General features: G+C 36.1%; 1 protein-coding gene across 3 annotated transcripts in view; it reads left to right on the top strand.

Moving 5' to 3' along the window:
* The first annotated feature begins 4,633 nt into the window (after window positions 1–4,633).
* znf618 (zinc finger protein 618) overlaps window positions 4,634–21,185 on the top strand; it is a 46,813-nt gene continuing 30,261 nt past the window's right edge. For 2 of the 3 annotated variants that reach the window (XM_079870678.1, XM_079870677.1), the window contains exons 1-3: window positions 4,634–5,036; window positions 7,719–7,797; window positions 19,831–20,104. In XM_079870678.1, the coding sequence (XP_079726804.1) occupies window positions 19,864–20,104 (241 nt within the window). In that variant the 5' untranslated portion in view covers window positions 4,634–5,036; window positions 7,719–7,797; window positions 19,831–19,863. The remainder of the gene's footprint in view (window positions 5,037–7,718; window positions 7,798–19,830; window positions 20,105–21,185) is intronic. The other variant, XM_079870679.1, reaches the window with a different exon arrangement.

The raw sequence follows: 21,185 nt of genomic DNA, 5'->3' as shown, positions 1-21,185 counted from the left end.
TGATGGTGCAACTTTCCATTCCAGATCTAACAATAAAACAAAAGAATTCTTACTTCCTTTTTTTTATGTAGCCATCAGACGAACTTTTGATATGATCTAACCTTCTAACAAACTTTGGACTCAATGTAACCTTGGTCAAATGGAACTTTGAAAATGGACTCAATGTTCTGTTCTTTGACTGTATTGTGAAATGATTGACTGGAATATTAACCCCTTACAATGTTTTTGATATTTTGCTGATGTCACTAACAAAGGGTAATGAAGGGGGGGGGGGGGGGGTTGCTTTAAACAATTAAACCAATCACATTGTTAGTCATGATGATTCTATTTTGATGTATCTGGCTTTATCCCATAAAGCCTGTTGTATTCTTCTGTTGGGTCGAGGTTCTCTGAGTATTGCTCGAGAACTCCCGGCTGTTTGAATAAACCATCTGAGGGACATTTACTGAAGTCTGTCTCTTTTGTTATTTATGCTGCGCAGCAAACAATTTAGGGTAAGAGACTCGGCCAGTTGTCGATGGAAGACGCAGAGAGCTAGAGTATAAAGGTTATTAAGTGTCGATTTGCAGACGCTCGGTGTCGATCAGTAGATGCGACAGATTTATCTATTAAGTGTCGATTTCCAGACGCTAGATAGTCAGGTTTAGAAAAAATCCATTACAGCAGGAACTGAAGAAAACACATGCAAATAGAAAAACACCCACACAGTAAGAACACATTGCAGCGCGTTTCTGTATTTGGTTGTGTTGTGAGTATTTGGAGCACACATGTGTTGTGACACTGATGAAGATGTTTTCTGAATTTGCGGATGTTTTTTTCGTATTGTCAATAAACACTGGTTCCCATCATGTTAATTAAGCTCATATACTGTATTATGACAACATGCTCCACAATTCCTGTAAACCGGACTGAAGAGGCGCAATAAAGCACACCAGCAGGAGTCATAAATGTGCTTTCTGACAAACATAAGTCCGGCCTACATGACATAAGAGACTTATCAATTTGGAAACAGATTACAAAATGTATGTTTGTTGAAAACCTTGGCCAGTCCTGCTGAGAGTCTGTTGAATCAATTACTGTACAGATATTTCACACTACAGTTTAAAAATAGTCTCCATCCAGCTCAAAACATCTTGAGCAAATTTGCAGAAAATATTCTAGTCTATGTGTGAAAGTCTTCCTACAGTAAATATAAACTCTATGTTAACTGCATTCAATTATATTTTTTAATTATTATTTCGAATCAAAGGGAGATCGGGGCTAGTTGTCACGTGCATTCAATCTTGCTGTATGTATTTGGTATTTTATCACATTAAATAAGATGGCTTGAAAATTCTGTCATTAATTACTCGCCCTCATCTCAAGACTTTCGTTCATCTTCTGAACACAAATGAAGATCTTTTTGATGAAATATGAGAGCTTTCTGTCCCTCCATTGACAGCTACGCAACTACCACTTTGACGCTTCAAAAAGTTCATAAAGAGATTGTAAAACTAATCCATATGAATTGAGCGGTTTTGTCCACATTTTCTGAAGAGACTTGATCGCTTTATACGATGAACAGATTGAATTCAGGCTTTTATTCAGATATTGTTCAGCGAACATAAACAGAAACTCAACCGAACCTGCTTGACGTGCGAGAACATTTGGACTAAACCACTCAATGGATTAGTTTTACGATCTCTTCATGAACTTTTTGAAGCGTCAAAGTGGTAGTTGCGTAGCTGTCGATGGAGGGGCAGAAATCTCTCAGATTTATCAAAAAGATCTTCATTTGTGTTCAGAAGATGAACGAAAGTCTTGAGATGAGGGCAGGTAATTAATGACAGCATTTTAATTTTTGGGTGAACTATCAATTTAACCCAAAGCACTGTCTGTGGGACAGATCTAAAGAGATTAGGACGTCCCACTGGAGACCCTGTAAATCAGGGATCTCCAACCTTTTTTCATTCGAGAGCTACTTTTTAAAAATGAAAGTGGCCGAAGAGCTACTCATGTAATACAATACTTAAATCTCTTAAATAATGTCTCATAACTCTCATATTAACACCTATCCAAACTGTTTTAGACCTAAAAGTGTTTTGTAGGCCTATATATGTCACCCTTAAATGTCAGAGAAAAGAACAGAATCAGAGATTATTTTTTTAATAGAAAATTGTACTTTTGTACTTTTTGAAAATTGTACTTTAAACACATAATTATAGTTGATTTTAGTTGATCATAGTTGATCATAACTATAGATGAAATGGCATGAACATTTCATTTCATGATAATAGTGAAAAAAAAAAGATCATGGTTATCACAGAATCCTGTTCAAAAAGTACTAATAGGCCTACTACACATTCACAATAAAATCAGTTCACCAAGTTTTATGTCGAAAACCAGCAAATAACAAATAAAATTAGCATCAATATGCACTTTTTGTTTACATAAACATTAAAGGGGTGGTATAATGCCCTTTTCACAATATGTAAAATAAGTCTCTGATGTCCCCAGAGTGTGTATGTGAAGTTGTAGCTCAAAATACCCCACAGATATGTTTATATAGCATGTTAAAGTTGTAAATTTTTGAGGGTGAGCAAAAACACTATTTTGTGTCTGTTCCTTTAAATGCAAATGAGCTGCTGCTCCCGGCACAGGGGGCGGAGCTACAACAGCTTGTGCCCTTTTACCTCATACACACATGCACTGATTATTTCAAAAACCTTTTATCCTTTTATGTTCAAACCGGAGTCAGACAATGATGGAGAGACTCGAGAAGAAGTGACAACATGTAGAAGCGACATGACATTTCTGAATGGTTAGTTGATGAATTTATGTTAGATGATGTGTAGTTATCTTAGTCCTTGACTAGCATATTCTGTCTTGATAATCAATAAATCATGTTCAGGGGGCGGGGATTATGTAAATTTTAGAATTGGAGGAATGTTGTGTAGTCTCTACCAGCCATTTGTTGTTATCCTTAAAAAGCAATTTCTTTAAAAGCAAATATCTCCCTTTGCTTTGAACTTTGAGCGTCGTAACTTTGCAGATGTTGTTTATGCTCAAACAGCAACATTACACACTAACTAAAGTTAGAAAAGTCAAATCATAATCAACCACCCCTTTAAAATAATAACATTAAAAATGATGGGCAGTTTTTAAAAGAGTGTCTTGCAACATGTCATCTACTAACATGTACAAGTTCAAATAAAGTTTTTACAAAAAAACTTTATAAAACTGGGACTGGTAGCTCGCGAGCGACGTGTTGGAGACCCCTGCTGTAAATAATCCCTTTGAAATTCTAATAGCATGGTTTTTTCCCTGTGTTTGGCTGTATGGGCCATTTGGGTCTCAATGGATTATTTACATTATCATTTGGGTTACAATGCGACAATCTTGTCAATGTTGCAGTCAGTAACTGTACGGTTTTAAGCATGAATGCTGGTTTTCTCTGGCTTGTTGGTATCTAGTTCAAACTGGTTTTAACTAAAAAAATGTGTTCTCAGGATAATGTTTTTTTTTTTAATATATATAAATGAACTGGATTTAACTAGTCCATGCCAGCTTGAGTGCATATAGCTACCATCATTAACACAAAACATGAACATCCCAAATACTAGGAAACTCTCACATTCATGTATTTTTCATTTAAAAAAGATATCCTTTTTAAAAAAAAAAAAAAAAAAAATGTTACACATTAACTAAAGATGAATCATACTTCTACAGCAATTTATTAATCTTATAATATCAACAGACATGAACTAATACACTTTTAAGATAAAACGTTGTATAATAATATTTCTTAATGCACTGTGAACTGACATTAACATTTTAATAAACTAACATTAACAAAGGTTGCAAAAATATATCACTCATTGTAAGAGCTTATTGTAAAGTGTTACCAATAGATCATCATGGGTCTAAAATAAAAACAGACAAAAGACAATCTGGGTTGGAGGGTAAAGAGCAAATTCATGTTTTGTTTTCATTTTTGTATAAACTACTACAGGATATGAGATGTGTGAGGTTGTACTGGCAAGCTTCACAATATGAAAATTCACAGAAACACGTTTTTCTTTGTTTTTTTGAAAATTAGAATTTGCATGACAAATTTCAGGAATTGCATTTGTTTCTGTCCATGCTCAGACTGGCCGCTAGAGGCGCTGCGGGGCGAGGAGTGAAGAGGGGAAACAAGGAAACAGCACAGAACACATAAAAGTCCTTTCATTCGAGCTTTGCTATTTCCATGGTTTCTGCTACAAAAACGTGCTACTTCATTTTATCATTTCTATTTTCTAAAAATCAAGGCATTAATATTTCCCTCACTACATTTTTGTGCATCTCTGTAAAGCACTATGACAAAAATGTATCTCTAGTTAAAATTCAGGCAAAAAACTGTGAAACAAGTAACTTGTGGGTCTAACAGAAGAGTTTTTTTTTGTTTGTTTTTTCATTCAGACAGAAGAAAAAGAAGTTTGGTCATAAATGTAAAAAAAAAAAAAAGAAAAAAAAATTGCTTTGCATGGACAAATTTACTATTGCATTGAAACCCACAGGTAATTGATTTTGCTTTTCTAACCCAAATGCCGGGCCAGCTGACGTGATATCAGCTTCATAAAGGCATTGTGTGAAATTAATGCATTTGCAAACTGAGAAGAACCTGCCCTAGCATGATGGCGGATGAGTGTGTCCGTGGGGCAGACCGCAACATTTCTATAGCATCGAGACATCAGGAAGAGAAGAAGCAAATTCACTGAAAACAATTTCTGGAGCTCTGTTTCTCGAAGAGAGAGAGAGAGAGAGAGAGAGAGAGAGAGAGAGAGAGAGGGGGAGAAAGAGAGAGAGAGAGAAAAAAATGCCCCGGAAAGACCCGCTCGTTTCGTCATTTTGAGACCCGAAGGGGAGGATTTCTTCATTCCCAGAAAATTTCTCCGCATGACCCGCATCATTTTGGGAGGAAACAAAGTGGCGCGCGCGTCTTTCCTCATTCACAAATGATACAATGTAACGGGCGCTTTGATCGCAATCATCCGGAGCTCGTGTTTGTGCGCGCGGTAAGATCGAATCCCAATTCTCTCTCAGATGTGATCTGAATGTGTCGTGCACTGCATGGATCTGGTGATTTTTTTTTTTTTTTTTTTCTCTTTTTGCGGATCTGCTTTCGAAATAAAGTTTTGCAGTGAGTTAGTGTTGCAGTGAATTGTTGCATGTGTCCTGCAGTGTGTGTGCTCGTATCGAGCCGAGGCTTTTGCAGCAGATTTGTGGAGTTGAAATCAGACGGGGTAGGGTAGAATCTGAAAACACAAAAAGCACACGCAGCAGCCATGTTTGCTGAATTTTCCTGTGAATTTTTGGAGCCCTACTCTTCTCTGGCGACGGGAAGGAGAGCTGGTCTCGAGCCGCTCGCTCGCGCACTAAACAACTTCACGCGCTGAACTTTGATGCAGGTGAAAGTGATGGAAGTGTGATTACTGAAAGACAGGTTTATTTTCGATGAAAGCAGAGTGTAAATGTCGTTTTCGTTTTTGCAGCGAAATTAGCGCCCTCTGTCGGGAGATATTTCGAGAAATTAAGAAATTGCAATTAATTTTGCTTGCAGGCATATTTATTTTTTCTACATATTCGACACTTCCTATTATCTTTGTGAATTAGACCGATTCGTTTCTTGTTGTTCCAGAGAAACTTCTTCATGCTGTTTTGTATTCATTTTTTTTTATTTTTATATATATATATTTATTTTTTTTGTAACGCAGCAAATTTTCTCAGTGTGTTAAGAAAACAAAACGTCTTCAAATGACAAGCCACTCTCTCCAGCTGGCATTTTTCTTTCACACACATATTGATTTTTCTGATTTCTTTTTGCACAGCCCAACTGCAAATATAGTAATGATCAGTGAGAGCTGAGAGGGTGCAGAATGGACGGGATTTTGTTCCTGTGTCATGAACAGAAAGCAGTCAGATGTAATGTTCACACATGTTGGTGTCGGAATGATTTTTTGATAGTTACACGAGGGAAGTGAGAATATTTTTAACTTCCTTTTAAATGCACTGAAAAGCAGCACTGCATGTAACAGTTAAAAGACATATTTCATTTTTTCAAGTAGCCTATATTGTGAAAATTGAAGGAGAAAAAAAGTCATCTTTTTTTTTTCTTCTTTCTGTTATTTTTTGTTCGCTGTTTGCATTAAATAGCAATTTCCTGTTCTGGGCAGCAGTCTTTTATTTTCTGTAATTTTCTGTCAGCGGCTGAAATTTGATGACAGGTCCTGTTTTTAATTTCATCTGTCTGGAGGGAAAAAAAATCCAAACAAAGATGTCAGTGTACATTTTCAATACTTGTGCCCGAAAACAAAATGTATAAATGCGCCACTGATAATAATTTAACAGTCGCTGTAATCATTGACAGACTTGCTATTTAGATGGACAGCATTTTCATATGTGGAAATATAGTTTCCCTTACTTGTACTGAATACACATGAGACAAATGCAGAATGCTTTATGACCTGCTGTTTTCATCATCATCTCATTTTAGAAAAAGGGGCCCAGCATGTAAGAGGCTTTAAAGGGATAGTTAAAAAATGAAAAATTCTGTCATTTACTCATCCTCATGTCGTTCCTGTATGGCTGGATGACTTCTGTGCGACTCGAAACATGCTCTGAAAAATGCTGGGGTGCAAAACGGCTTTGGACCCCATTGACATTCACTGTATGGACAAATACATTACAAAAGAAAGTTAGTCATGCGGGTTTGGAACAACATGAGGTTGAGTAAATGACTGAATTTGTTATTTTTAGGTGAACTATTCCTTTGATGCAAATGAACAAAATGTCAAAAAAAAAAAAAAAAAAAATTGTAATTCATCTTTAGTGGGCTCAAAGTCTGAGAGCACTCGTGAAAATGCGTCTCTTTTGCATTTTTATAGTTTCATGCAACATTAATTTCAAATTCAGGCAAGTTCATTTACAAATGTTATTATCAGCATAACAATTTTAGAGAGGTTGAATTGGAATATGTAAATTAATTTGTGAATTTTTTTAGCATTTGTTGTTTCGCCCTTTTCTTTAATGACATTATGAACTCTGCTAGTTTTTGCAAAACCATGTTGCGTATCGTTTCAGAATGATTTTGAGCAACCTCTGTGTTTCAGTAGGAACATGCTGACCTTTTGTACAAAGCATCATGATTTTGTGCATGCATCATCATGTTTTCAAGGCTCATGTCACAAATGTGACCAAATGTTTTGACATTTTAAGAATCCTAAAACTTTATTGTTAAGTTTACAACTGAAATAAAATCCCAGGTTTCAATGTGTCCATAGCACTTTGGAACCACATAAATTCCATTTGTTTTTTTCCCTCCTCTGCTTCCCTAAGGAAAACAACATCGCAACATAAATGTCAAAGCATGATTTTTTAATGCTTTTTATGCTGCGGTTTAATTTTAGCTGTAAATGGTTTGGTCGGATGTAGTATTGAGCTCTACATTGGTGGATCAGGCCTGTTTAGGTCAGGGTTTTCTGCTCAAACACCAAACCCACACTCTGCCCTCCAACTGTTACTAATCTAAGAATAGAATTTTCATGGAAATTTTCAGAAGCATGCCTTTCCCCCTTTTGTGTAATAAATTTAGGGATTTTCCATGCAAGGCGTCCGAGCTCTGTAATTTTCCACTGCATTTCAATGTCAGTTGATGTAACTTGGAACAAGTGGCTAATTTTTAACCCTTTTGTTTTCAGATCTTCCTCTTGTTTGGCTGATTTCAGGAGAGAGGGCAATAGAAGAGAGCGGTCGGCTCCTCGAGCTCTGCACCTCAAGGTAAACTGCCTTTACTCAGGACGTTTCCATCCCCGTTTCAAGCCATGTGAGGTAGTTGACGGTGGTCTTTCCGTTTTACTCGCAGTGTTTTATGATGACTTGAGCTTTGAAGCTGCTAAAGGACCACCGTAGAAGTGTCGTAAAGTAGTCTGTACCTCTTGTGTGGAGCGCTCTGAAGCCGTGCGATTATCTTTGTTTGAAAAACAGACCCAAATTAAAGTCATATTTCCTTTCCTGCTGTTTTCAAATATCATTCCCCATTTGAACTGCTGCAATTTTTTGTTCTCAGTGCAAGTCATTTCTCAGTGATTTCACAGCTTTGATGGAAGGTCATCAGCGAATACATTTTTTTGATCAAAACTTTTTTTCTGTTCTTCATACAAAGCTATTGTTTGGTTTCAAAGGATTTGGAATATGGGAAACGGTTTTTTTTTTTTTTTTTTTTGGTTCAATTTATTCAAAAGTGCATAAAAATGCAATTCATTAACATAATGAATTTAATGCTGCTCTTTGATGTTTTTTTATTTTTATTTTATTTCTGAATTAAAATGAATTTTAATAGGCCCCTCCACACCCCAGAAAATAAAAGATGCAAGTTCTCATATCATAATGAAGAATAGCCTCATTAAATGAAAGAAAATCTTTTAGTTTTGCATAATCAGCGAAGATGCGGTAGCATTTGCAATTGTTTTTCTTTTATCCCGAATGGGAGTCTATGGCGTCCCTATGATCCGTGAATAGGAAAATGATGCACCCTTTTAGAGGTGGTCCTAAATAACTCTATAGCTCCACCACCAGTTCGAAAATTCTTATTGATATAACTTTTGAATGCCTTTTATGCCTTTCATGCTGAGAACAATGAATGCCTTTCGTATAGACTCCGCCCCTTTACAGTAGTCCCTGTTTTGAAATGTACTGTAATCCATTTTTTTCCCCACCACTACTATTTAACATTTTGTCAGATTCTTACCCAAATTGACTCAGATGATCCCTGGGCCAAGTCACACTGAAATGACTGAACAAAATGTTAATATTCATTTTTGTTCAAAAGTTATGATGATGTGAAGCTAACCGTGTCGACCCAAATTGGATTATATGCCATATCTTGGCAAAACTTTGATCTATTGAAATGAAATTTGGTGTACTTCATCAGCACCTTGATCTGAGGGTATGTTCCAAAGTTGGGAACAGCGCCACCTACAGGCCATGAGATTTGAACATTTTTGCTCATAACCTTTGAAATGTTGATCAGAAAATCTTGTCTACGGGTTAAATCTTGATCTTGGTGTCTACGGGTTTCTTGGGTCATGCAGAATCCACCAATACCAATTTTGCTAGGACCATTTTGAAATTTGATACATTTTTGCTAACAAGGGTGTTACCAAAGTCCCTTTCAAGGAAAGTCTGTTCACTTCAGAATGTTGTAAATGTATATTGAGGATCACTGTAGACATGTACAACTGTGTGTTAAGGTCAGTTAAGACTCTTAAAATTATAATATGATGATTTGATAACCATTTCAAATTTAATTCAGGTTGTAAAATGTGGCGTGACTTTAATAATTCATGTATAACGGTTAAAAATAAATGTTTTACCTTAAAATATATTTTAAAATGTCTTTGAAAATAATGAATTAGAAGTGTTCAACGTGACACTGAGTGAATGACGACAGTATATATTTTTGGTGAACTATTCCTTGAAATTCTTCATAAAATGAAGCAACTAAGCTATAAATTAACTCAGATGATGCATGCTGTGTTTTCCTTTAAATCCCTTAGAAACTCCATTAATGTCCTGCTTTTTCCCAAAAGCAATGAATACAGAATGACTCTCTGATATTGCGGCTCTGTAGGATAATGCTAAGCCCAACTGCCTTTATGTAAATGTGTGCCTTATTTTTTATTCTGGTAATTATTAACGTTACATCACTCTGGGAACGTAGATTTCATAATATGCTACATTGACTCCATATACTGTTTGTTGCTCATAGCAAACTCTTCCGCTCTCGCTGCTAAACCGCCACAGTTCAGAGGTCTCCGAGAGGAAATTAGGACCAAATTATGGATGTGTGAAGGGATTAATTTATTATTATTTTTTTTAGGCCTGTATTGATTTGGAAATTAAATGGCAAAAATTAGTTGAATGAGTTTTATTTCTGTATACATTTATATAATTTCTATTGCTGAAATATTTAGCCCCGAAAAGTTGAAGTAATGTCTTTTTTTTCTTCAATATACAGTTTTTATTATTAACTAAAACTAAAACCATAAAAACATTGCTTAAATTAAACAACAGCAACTTTATTACATAATAAAATTATATATATATATATATATCACCACCAATAATAACAATAATAATGTTGATATAGTTTGACGACTGACGGCCAACACATTCAATAAATGATATTACACCGTTTAATTTAAAGACTGTAAATGACACAAGCATAAAAATTGCTGCAATTCAATATATATTTTACATAATATTTATACAAATAAATGTGTGTTCCGGTATGCCTGCATTTAGTAGCTGTGTTCTCAGAACTGTCAAAATAAAAGTCCCTCTTACAACACTTATTGGCCAAACAGAAAACGGATTGGCTGATGCCAATATATATATATAAACACTAATTACAACATTTATAATAAAAACAAACCAGCCACTAGCTTACGTCTTTCTTGGTTTTAAAAACAAAAGAATGTGTCTGTCATTAGTCTGGAGTTATGGTTTTGTTTTGTTTTATTCGTTGAGCTGCACAAGGTAACTTTGCTCCAGTGACTTGTTGGAAACTTTTCCTTTGTCAAAGCAGAGACCAGGAGACGTTGAGATATCTTTCAACAGAAGTTACTCTTTATTGAGAACTCGCTGTGCGTTGCTGTAGTCATCAAGTCTAAGGAACGTTGCCTTGCAATTTATATACATTTAGGGGGAGGGATTTACATAAAGGGGGCATGTAAATGAAGTAGCCTACATGAGTCAGCTCATTTACAGAGATTTCCTGATCTCATCAGCATAACAGTGTCATTCAAATGATCCAATCAGCCTGACAGTATCACCCATTCCTTCACATTATCATAGCTTAACTTGGGACAATGCCACTGTTCAGGAGGTGCATAAAGACAAAAGACAAACGGTTAATGTCAGACACCTGGATTGCTTGACTTAATCGTCTTTGAATATCATCATCTATGCCTCAAATGCTAAATTCAGTCTACTAAACTTTCTCAGTTTATATACTATTGTATTGGAGCCTAAATTAAACATTTAATACATTTGTAATACAACAGACTCCTCACACGCACTAAATGTCTGGACATGCGTAAAGCTAAGCTATCTCACGCCAGTCTGACACCTCCTGCTTAAACCCAGAGTCTGAAAGATCACTTTCATGATGTTGTTCTCAGTACAGAAACAGTCCAAGCCCTTCTGCAACGTGGGAAATGTCTCATCTGCCCAACCTTGCCTCAGGACAAACTGCCACCTAATAAACATTAATTCATTTAATTATTATTCTTTTATGTTGGTAGAAACTTGTGACATCCTTTCTTCTGTGGAACATAACACAAATACTATCAAAGTCCTTGGAGTCCAAAACCAGCCTTTTATTGTATAGACCAAAAACAAACAATCAAAAAAAAAAAAAAAACCATTTAGCCATTTTCCATGAAAATCATATTTTGTGTTACACAGAAGACAGAAATGCAGACAGGGTCGGAGCCACTGAGAAAATGACAGGAATTTCAGTTTTGAGTTAACAATCCCTTTAAGCCATGGTGATTATTTGACAGATTTATTTTTTTATATTTAACCTTTTAACGGCCACCCCCTGTTTTGAACATCTGAATTTAAGATGAATGCATTGGATCACAGAGCTACGGTTGAGCTCTTTCTGAAGACACTCTTATTGCTGACGTGAAAGCAGTTCTACAAGGTTTACCGTAAAGCAAATGTACTGAACTAAACATTTATTTTATATAAAATGTATATTTTACTAAATAATTTGGACTCGAATCGCTAGAAAATGAAAGCCATGTGTCTAACCAAGTTGTGTTCAAAAATGTGAAGTTGATATCACGAAAAAATGAGCTTAAAGAAACATTTCCACGGTAACACAACGGCCACTTTCAGGAATGGATTTCACAGGATTAATTTAAGCGTTTAATCTTTCGAATAATACATCATTTAGGATGAGATTACTAAGCAATAAAGTGTCTTGCAACCAGTAATCTATATTGTTTTAAAATTCAAATACTACTTTAAAATTTGAATATTGTCTTTATAACTTTTGCCTCTTACTATTAAAATGTTATTTTATAAGTTTTTTCTTTAAGTTGAAAAGGCCAATTTGTTGTTCATACAAGTCATTAACAAGTTATATTGTATTGTGCATAATATGCATATTTTCTCATTATTTGGCATGTCCTGGCTTTGCTTTGAATGGCAGATCTCACTCAAACTGACTTGCGATTGTTCACAACTGCTGATCCATGTTATCCCAGCATGATTTGTGAAATTTCCAAAGAGCACCTAATGTGCTTGAGTGGAAGCAAGAAAATCTGACCTTTTGCACAAACATGGCCAGTGTCGCAAATGTGCTTGCATTTGGTTAGAGACTTACTCTAGAATCTAAAAGCAATAGTTCATCCAAACATGAAAATTCACTCATTCACGGCATTAAATGTTCTGTGGAATACAAAAGAAGATATTTTTTTCAGCTATTTTGTTCCCCATTCAATGAAAATCAATAGGTTGCAGGACTTTCAAGCTCTAAAAATACATAATGTATAATATTTCACTAAATATAAAATGTCATTTTGCAGTGTGTTGCATTTTTAGCTTGAAAATGAACATAGCATTGGTGATTGGATCGGCATCGGTTGGTCATAGTCTCAAATATATTGGTTATCAGCATTACTTTTTACACGTTGTCGGCTAGTGTTGTTGCTAATAGCAGAACATCTACATCTGCGTCTGCTCTGTGGAATATGTTTTTGTCCTTTACATTTTTGGTATCACTTTATCTGACACTATCCCCATGTACATATATGTACTTATTCTCGCCATTACAGTAACTGGGCAATACCTATAGTACTAACCCTGAACCTAACCTTGACCCATGTAGTTACCTTATATTAACCAGTACTCTCTTAGGTGAGTACACTGTAAAATGAAGTGCAACCACATTTTTCATGTAGTAATTAGTCGTGTACATGTTATGTCATGGTGGACTGTGAGTTGCCGTCGGCTTCTTGATGGCCTCTTTTGGTACGGGTCTTTTTGCTCGGATACTTTGGAGGGTTGCCAGTTCTGGGCAGATTTCTAATAATTGTGCTACATTTCCTCACCTTTTTATCATTAGTGGCGCTTGCTAAATCCCATGCATTTACGCTCCAAACGCCCTAGAATTTTGGATTAAAATTTTGCATGAAGCGCCACTTGCATGTTTTTATAAATTTAGTCTTAGTCGTAGTGCTGTCAAATGTAGTTTTTATCATAATTAGTGAAGCTTAAACTGCTTTTGTTGCATGAAGCCGGTTTCAGTTGCTACCTGTTTTTTCATGTTTATCACCATGACAGCTTGCGTAACACGGTTCTGGAGCAGGTTTATTCTGCCTTAGAGATTGCTAACCTAAACTGTGCCGATCAGTTGTGAGCAAAGTGACTGATATCACAGATATGTGCATTGTTTGTAGTGCAACCTTATGTTTTTAAAATGATTTGCTTGTCTGTTTGAGTGGAACACGCAGTAGGATTGTTAGGAAAAAGGTGGATAGCGAGCGTTGTGAGCCCGCTGAACCAGATCGAAACCAGGTTGGGTTTGTATGGTTTTGTCAACGGCATTTAAGTCTAGTTTTAGTCAATGATAAAAACATTTTCGTCATGCTGCATAATCACGATTTCATGGCTGAAATTTATAATAGCAACGATTATTGTCATCTGAGAATTTATTTTTACATTTCATTCATTTTTGCACTTTCACCTATAAGCACAAATCAAGAGAATGTCAATCGAAAGCATGGTTTATTTTCCTCACCTAGTTCCCTGGTTTAATATAGGCCATCAAATTAACTCTATATTATGAAATCAGGTAAAGCTTTTCTCAAAATATAAAACAGTGAAATTCCTAATAGTAATTCCAAATTACTTTAATGTTTTTTTCTGTTAAAACAGCAGCAAAAAAGAGTTAAGACAAAATGAGTAAGTGCAACGACGATCGCAAAAAGTCAAGATTCATGTTTGGATTTATTCCAGTTCATCACCGAGAAGCTTAGATGGCAGATTTAGCCGCAAACAAACAATCGACAATCGCAATCGTCTCGTGAATCGTCTCCAGACTGGATGAAAGACACTTTTATTTAACCAGAATATCTAGATGGAGATCGCTGAACTCCAGCGTACATGTTTGTCAGTGTTTTCAGATCATCCGTATAGAGCAGGGATGGGCAACTTCGGTCCTGGAGGGCCACTGTCCTACAGAGTTTAGCTCCAACCCTGAAAAAATCACCTGCCTGTAATTTTCTAGTAATCCTGAGGACCTTGATTAGCTTGTTCAGGTGTGTTTGATTAGGGTTGAAGCTAAACTCTGTAGGACAGTGGCCCTCCAGGACCGAAGTTGCCCATCCCTGGTATAGAGAGTGTGTGTGTGCAGGGTTGCCAGATTGCAAAGACAAAGTAAAACACCGGTCAGAAAATGTATCCATTTAAGAGAAAATCTCTGATTGGGGGATTTGAACTCTTGACATAATGAAAGCTCGAAGAGGCTTGTAAAAACAGTCTGTAATATTTTGTCTCCTCTAGTCTCTGTTTGTAACTACATTTTATTCTCGTCTTTTTTACGATATTGCATTGATATAGTCACAGTTATTCTTTAATGGCATTGGTGTCTCGTCTTAGTCATTTGCTTTTAACAAATTCATATTGTTAAAAGGGCTATATAAATGAAGGTGACTTTACTTGACATGGGAAAAAATTTTTTATCTTTGTTTTCATTAAATAAGTAATTTAGCTGATGGCTCTTACTCCTAGAAGAACAGGTTCTATGGAGAACCTTGACTGGTTCTTTTAGGCGCTTCATATATAGAAACTTTTAGGGGTTTCCTTCATGGGATCAGTTTCTTGGTTTAGTTTTATTCATTTTGTTTTAGTTTTATGATTTAAACCATTCATAAACGCACTTTATCACTAGAAAAATGTTAAATAAGCATTAAACATGAAAGTATTATGCAACAATATTGTTATTTCCAATCGTGTAACATGTTGATGACGCAAAAGAATAGATCATGTAACCCATATATGTAGTGTATGGCTTGTCTCAGTCTTCATCGGGTAAAATAATAACTGTGCAGGTTATAATAATAACACCCAACCGCAAACGTGCTCTTCTTCCTCTGATCTCTGAGAAAGACTCGGACGATTAAATCTCTGAGGGGAAAAATAATAAAACATCCAATAAAACGAAAAGGTGGAGAATGTAATTTTGAATACAGTCATTTTTAAAATGTATACTTCATGTAGATTTTTTAATTCATATTAGGGTTGCTTATCATTATAATATAAGTAATAAAAACACAACACACAAAATTGAAGGAATGTAATGATTTTATATAAATGTATTGGTGTGTGTCCTTTATATATATATATATATATATATATTTTATATTTATATATATATATATATATATATATGCATGCATATCCCTCCATCCCAGACCAGGTTCAGTCTTTTCATCTCCTGCTTGTTTTGCAATTTTGATTTCCATCAAAAATTTAATCAGGGCTCAGCGCTGGCCTGTGTGCTGCCCTGAATTTCTAATTTTAGTCTATTCTTTCAGGATTTATTTTTTGTATAATTCAAGAGCGCTTTTCAATATCTCCCAGTTATTAAATTTTAATTCGGAGATCATTAGCATATAAATTGAAAAGGCTTTTTTTTTTTTTTTAGGTGCCCACTCTTTCAGATGAAATTTAAGAGGCAATATTTCTTTTTTCACCACTTCCATTTAAATGTAAAATAGTAAAAAGAAAAAAAAAAACAAATAAACAAAAAAGGAAATTATTCATTTTTGTCACATTATCCATTTTTATGAAAGTGGTACAGGCGTGCCAGGGTTTTTCATGATGGGAACGTGTCAGTGTATTCTGGTTCAAGGAAACTAGGGCTGTCGGTCTAATCTCTTCCAGTCATCTCCTGAAATAGCCTGAGAGTAATAAATTCTCATTAGGTGACAGTGTTGAAATTCTCTTACCACAGTTTGGAGTTGGTTTTGAAAATGAATTGGTGAAAGAGCGCACCTGTGCGCACTAATAATGCCTCCTGGCTCTTTTTGTGAAGGACATGTAATTAAGAGGTGCTATCTGCACTGTTCCATAGTGTGTGTTGGCTTTTTTTTTTTTTTGTATTGTTTTTTTGTTGAAGAAAAGTAAATAAAAAAAATTATTGCTTTTGTATTTGTTTTAAATTTTAGCATTTTAGTCATGACAGTAACATTTGAGTCAAGGCATGTTCATTTGGTGTTTTATTTATTTATTTACCTTTTATTGTATATTTAGATTGCTCTTTCTATTAATAAAAGGTCTGTAGCACGCGACTGAGAATTCAGCTTAGGCTGGAGCCACGTTTCATAAACCAAGAAAGACGTTAGCTAGTGGCTGGTTTGTTTATAGAAACCAGCTAATATGATCCATAACACAGCTACTAGCATGATTTGTTTTCCAGTGTTTTTATTATTATTAATGTTGTAATTAGTGGAGTTTTTTTTTTCTTCGATTACTGGCATCAGCCAAAACGTTTTCTGTTTGGCCAATAAGCGTTGTAAGTGGGACTTTTATTTTGACAGTGCTGAGAACACAGCTACTAAATGCAGGCACATTTATTTTAATAAATATTATGTATAATATAAATTTAATTGCAGAAATTGTTATGCTTGTGTTATTTACAGTCTTTAAATTAAACTATAATATAAACTATAAAATAATATATTTTAAAGACTGTGTTGGCCGTCGTTCATCAACTATATCAACATTATATATATATATATATATATATATATATATATATATATATATATATATATATATATATATATATATATAGGACTTTTATTTTGACAGCGCAGATAACGCCTAAATGTGCAGCGCAGATAACGCCTAGTGCCTAAATGCAGGCATCCTGGAGCATCCATTCATTTTTGTAGATATTATGTCAAATAAATTTAATTGCAGTATTGTTATGCTTATTATTTACAGTCTTTAAATTAAACACCTATATCATACACACACACACACACACACACACACAAAACATATATATTATATATATATATATTGGCCATCAAAAAAACTTATATTGACCACTAATAATATTACTGTTAAATCCAGTTTTGCATATCCACAATGCTCTTATAAGATGCAGTTTTTTGAATCCAAGTTTTCATTGTTTAAACTGGTAAAAAAAAGTCAGATGTCGGAAAAACATCATTACGTGGATTCCAAAGGCAGAGGAATTAAAGCTACACTGTGTGATTTTTACCCCCATCTAGGGGTGAAATTGTATATGACTACCCAGTGAATATTAGTTTCTGTTCCTCTCAATTCCGAGGGCGTTTTAACTCCTACGGTGGCCGTATTATTCCAAGATTAACATGGCTTCCAGTTATCGACTTCGTCCATGACAATAATAAACAATGCGTCTAAAATGAATAAAACTACAGGACAGATGTCAGGAGGTAAACGTCACGTTCACCATTGACGCGAGGATGAAGTTATACTAGAGGTCGATCTGGCGTTATGCACAACCATGCTATGGTTAGACAAGCAACTATAAAACTTCGCATTTACACAAATGAATTACAACAGGCTGAATTACCTGTCGAGAAGAAAGCAGGCAACCTCGGCGTCCGTTTTAAAATCTTTGCTCCTCATGAGCTCTTTCCATATGGGAAAAGTTACTCCAATATTGACTATGGTCTTGCTGATTTGTCTGTCGCGTTGACGTTTTAATTCTCTCTTTCAAATGTGAGTACGCACGCACGCACGCACACACACACACACACACTTTCAAATCTGCCGGCGCTCGCGAGTAATCTCCCCCTCGCATTCGTCACTGAGTAAAAAACGCAAAAGGCGAAGCTTGAATTTACTGGTATGTCCCTCTTTGGCTAATGTAGTTTCAAGATGGAGGGGCAACATGGCGACCGGCATTCGAACCCCTCACCCGTATGTACTTTCAATGGCAGATTATAAACTTAAGAGAATACTTTATTACTTGAAAGAAGTAAATATACATTAATGAGCACATATATTTTTGAAAGAACTAAGTGTTTTTTGCTAAGAATCAACTAAAAAAGTTACACAGTGTAGCTTTAAGGAATCGGTGGTTAAAATAGTTTTTTTTTTTTTTATCTACTCATTTTAAGTACTTGTTTTTTGCAGCTTTATGGTAGGGAAGTAGGCATATCAGGACCCAGTGATGCTTCGTTACTCGAGGGGGCGATACGGTTCTGTGCGTCCGAAATCACATTGTCTGAATAGGCACTACATATGAATGTTATAGTTATATTTGAATGTTATATTTGAACTATATAGCATCACGTCGCCACCGTTAAAAAAGCATGTTCTATAAAGTATAAATGAAATCTGGACGTACTACATCCGTCATGTTGTTGCTGTCACATGATCTGCCAGCGTCAGTTGTGTCGCTTCACTGTCATTCATATATCCTCTCCCGTGGCCTCATGGGATAGTAAAGTGTCCATCGATTGCTCACTGCGGAGTCTCAGGGGTCATACGAGGACTTTTCACTACTGCTTTTTGAATATTATGTGTTCAGACATGCTACTTTTTTTGCTGTGCTGATTCTTGCACACTATGCACTGTAGTAGGGAAGCACTCGGTTTCAGACACAGCCATGGTTGTAGACCTGGAAAAGAAAGCTGGTTGTAAAATAATTCATATTCTAATATCCGTTACGTGATGATGTTAATGAGCCAAAAATAGTGATTTTATGCTTAAGTTAACTCAATTTCATGTTTTGTGATATTTAGCATTTTATTTTTTATTTTTTGCCTTATATTTTCTCTTTCCTCCTCAAAGAAAATTTTGGTAGATATAGATAGCGCTGTAGATTGCAGACACATGTATCAAGTTTATTGTATTTCTGTGCAGAGAGTTCTGGGTAATGCATATACAGTTGTACTTCTCTAAAACATAAATCTCCACTATTCTGAACTGTTATGAATGTCTCCCACACAGAAGGGAAATATTGTATGCTTCAAAACAGTTCCTCTGCATTACAAAATTCAATGTTAAATTAGATAATGCTACTGTATAGAGTTTCTGAATTTGATTGCTTCTAGTTCTTCTCTAATCTTGTTCTTATTGTATTTTAATAGTTTACAAGACATGGATTGCCCCAAATTCACATTTGGGCACTTAAAGAGGACATATTATGCTTTTTAACATGTTCATCTTTCTTTAGTGTGTAATGTTGCTGTATGAACATGAAAAGACTCTGCAAAGTTCCAGTTCTTCTCTATATCAGTGTCAGTGTTTCTGAACTCCCTGAAACGCCTCCATTGTAGTCTTGAGTTTATTCCGGGAACGAACACGTCACAATATTCCTCATTAAAATAATTAATGCGCAGAATAAAGGGGCGGGGCCTGGTTGAGTTAGTTAGTAGTGTGTTAAACTGGCGGTTGGTAAGGGGCGGGACATTTTCCAAACACACTCGAAGCGCTCGACCAATCACAACACACTGCTCCAGCCGACCAATCAGAGCACAGTGTGCTTTTCAGAAGGAGGGGCTTCATAGAGACAGGAACTAAACAGAGCGTTACTGACAGACTGGGAAGAGAGGAGCCGCAACAATGGAGAATATGGGGAAAAACGTTTACAAAAATGCTTAGTGAGCATTCAAGCATGAAAACCCTTATGCAGTAGAGCCCCCCCCCCCCCCCCTCAAAAAAAAAACTACTTTAAAAATGAGCATATTAGGTCCCCTTTTAAATGCCGCCTCCTGTTTTTGTTTTGTACAGTTTCCTTTGCTCTTGCTGAGCAGTCGTGGAGTCATGAGTTGTCAGGAGGTTCCTAACCCCAGCCAGGAGCCGAAGGACACAGCTGTGGTCCCGACTGAGGCAGGAGCCACGCAAGCGGTCCCGACAACCTCCCCGAAGCTCCCCTCAGTCACCGTAAAGACCGAGGTGGCGTCCACCGCCGAGTCTGTGGCCAGTAACGGCAAAGCGAGCGACGGGAACATACCGGCTGAGATCTGTGTGGTTTTGGGGAGCTCTCGCAACTCGCAAACACAAGGTATGAAATAGTTTTTAGTCATGAGACATTCTACAAATGGGTGCCATGTGTATCCCTCATATATACACACTCTACTTGTCAAAAGCTTGGAATTAAGTTGTAATGATATTTTACAAAGCTGTATTTTTATCAGTACATGCAACCTTGATGAGCAAAAACCTTAATTCTTTTTTGATTATTTCAAACTTTTGACCAGTAGAGTAGGTGTAAATGTGACTTTATTAGTGAAAAGGTTATGCAAACTTGAAGTCTCCACCTTCTTTATTACTTTATATTCTGTTTTACGTTTGTCAGGAATGATGTCATGATTGATGATTGACAGATTTGTTTGTGGTGAAAACCCTGTGGTGAAAATCAAGCTTTTAATGTTTTTTTATATGTCTATGTGGTGTTTTTAATATGCTTCGGATGAGACTTTAAACCGAGGTCCTGACTCTCTGTGGTCATTAAAAATCCCATGGCACTTCTCATAAAGAGTTGGGGTGTAACCCGGGTGTCCTGACCAAATTCCCTCCATTGGCCTTTACATTCCCCATCCATTAAATTTGCTCCATCACTCTCTCTCCTCTCCACCTATATCTGGTGTGTGGTGAGCGCACTGGCGCCGCTGTGCTGTGGATGCTGCAAACTGGTGGTGGTTGAGGAGAGACCCCAACATGATTGCAAAGTGCTTTGGGTGTACAGAAGTACATGTGAAAGCGCTATATAAATGCCTCATTCATTCAATCCATGTGTAAATTCATAAGTCGAAACCATTGCTGAGTATTTCCTCCTTAAAACTGCAGTGAACCAAAGACAGTCTCAAAAACACGCTTTGAAATCGCTGGTGTTTCTGACGTCACAAACTACCTTGTAACCAATCAGATCAACGTGTGATCGTCAACCAGTGGATCTCTGAGCTGAGTGAGTGAGTGGAGGCGGGGCTTATTTGCATATTCATAGAACCACATATACTAAATGAGGCAAGGGTGTCGAGTTACATTCAAGTTATTTTAAGACAGGAAGAAAAAACTTTTAAATATGTAATTTTGGTGATCAAAGATGAGTTTTAAGGGATACAATTATTGACTACAGGGGGACT

Source organism: Squalius cephalus (assembly GCF_949319135.1).
Source record: "Squalius cephalus genome assembly, chromosome: 5".
Classification (NCBI taxonomy): domain Eukaryota; kingdom Metazoa; phylum Chordata; class Actinopteri; order Cypriniformes; family Leuciscidae; genus Squalius; species Squalius cephalus.
This window is presented reverse-complemented; position numbering and strand designations above follow the sequence as displayed.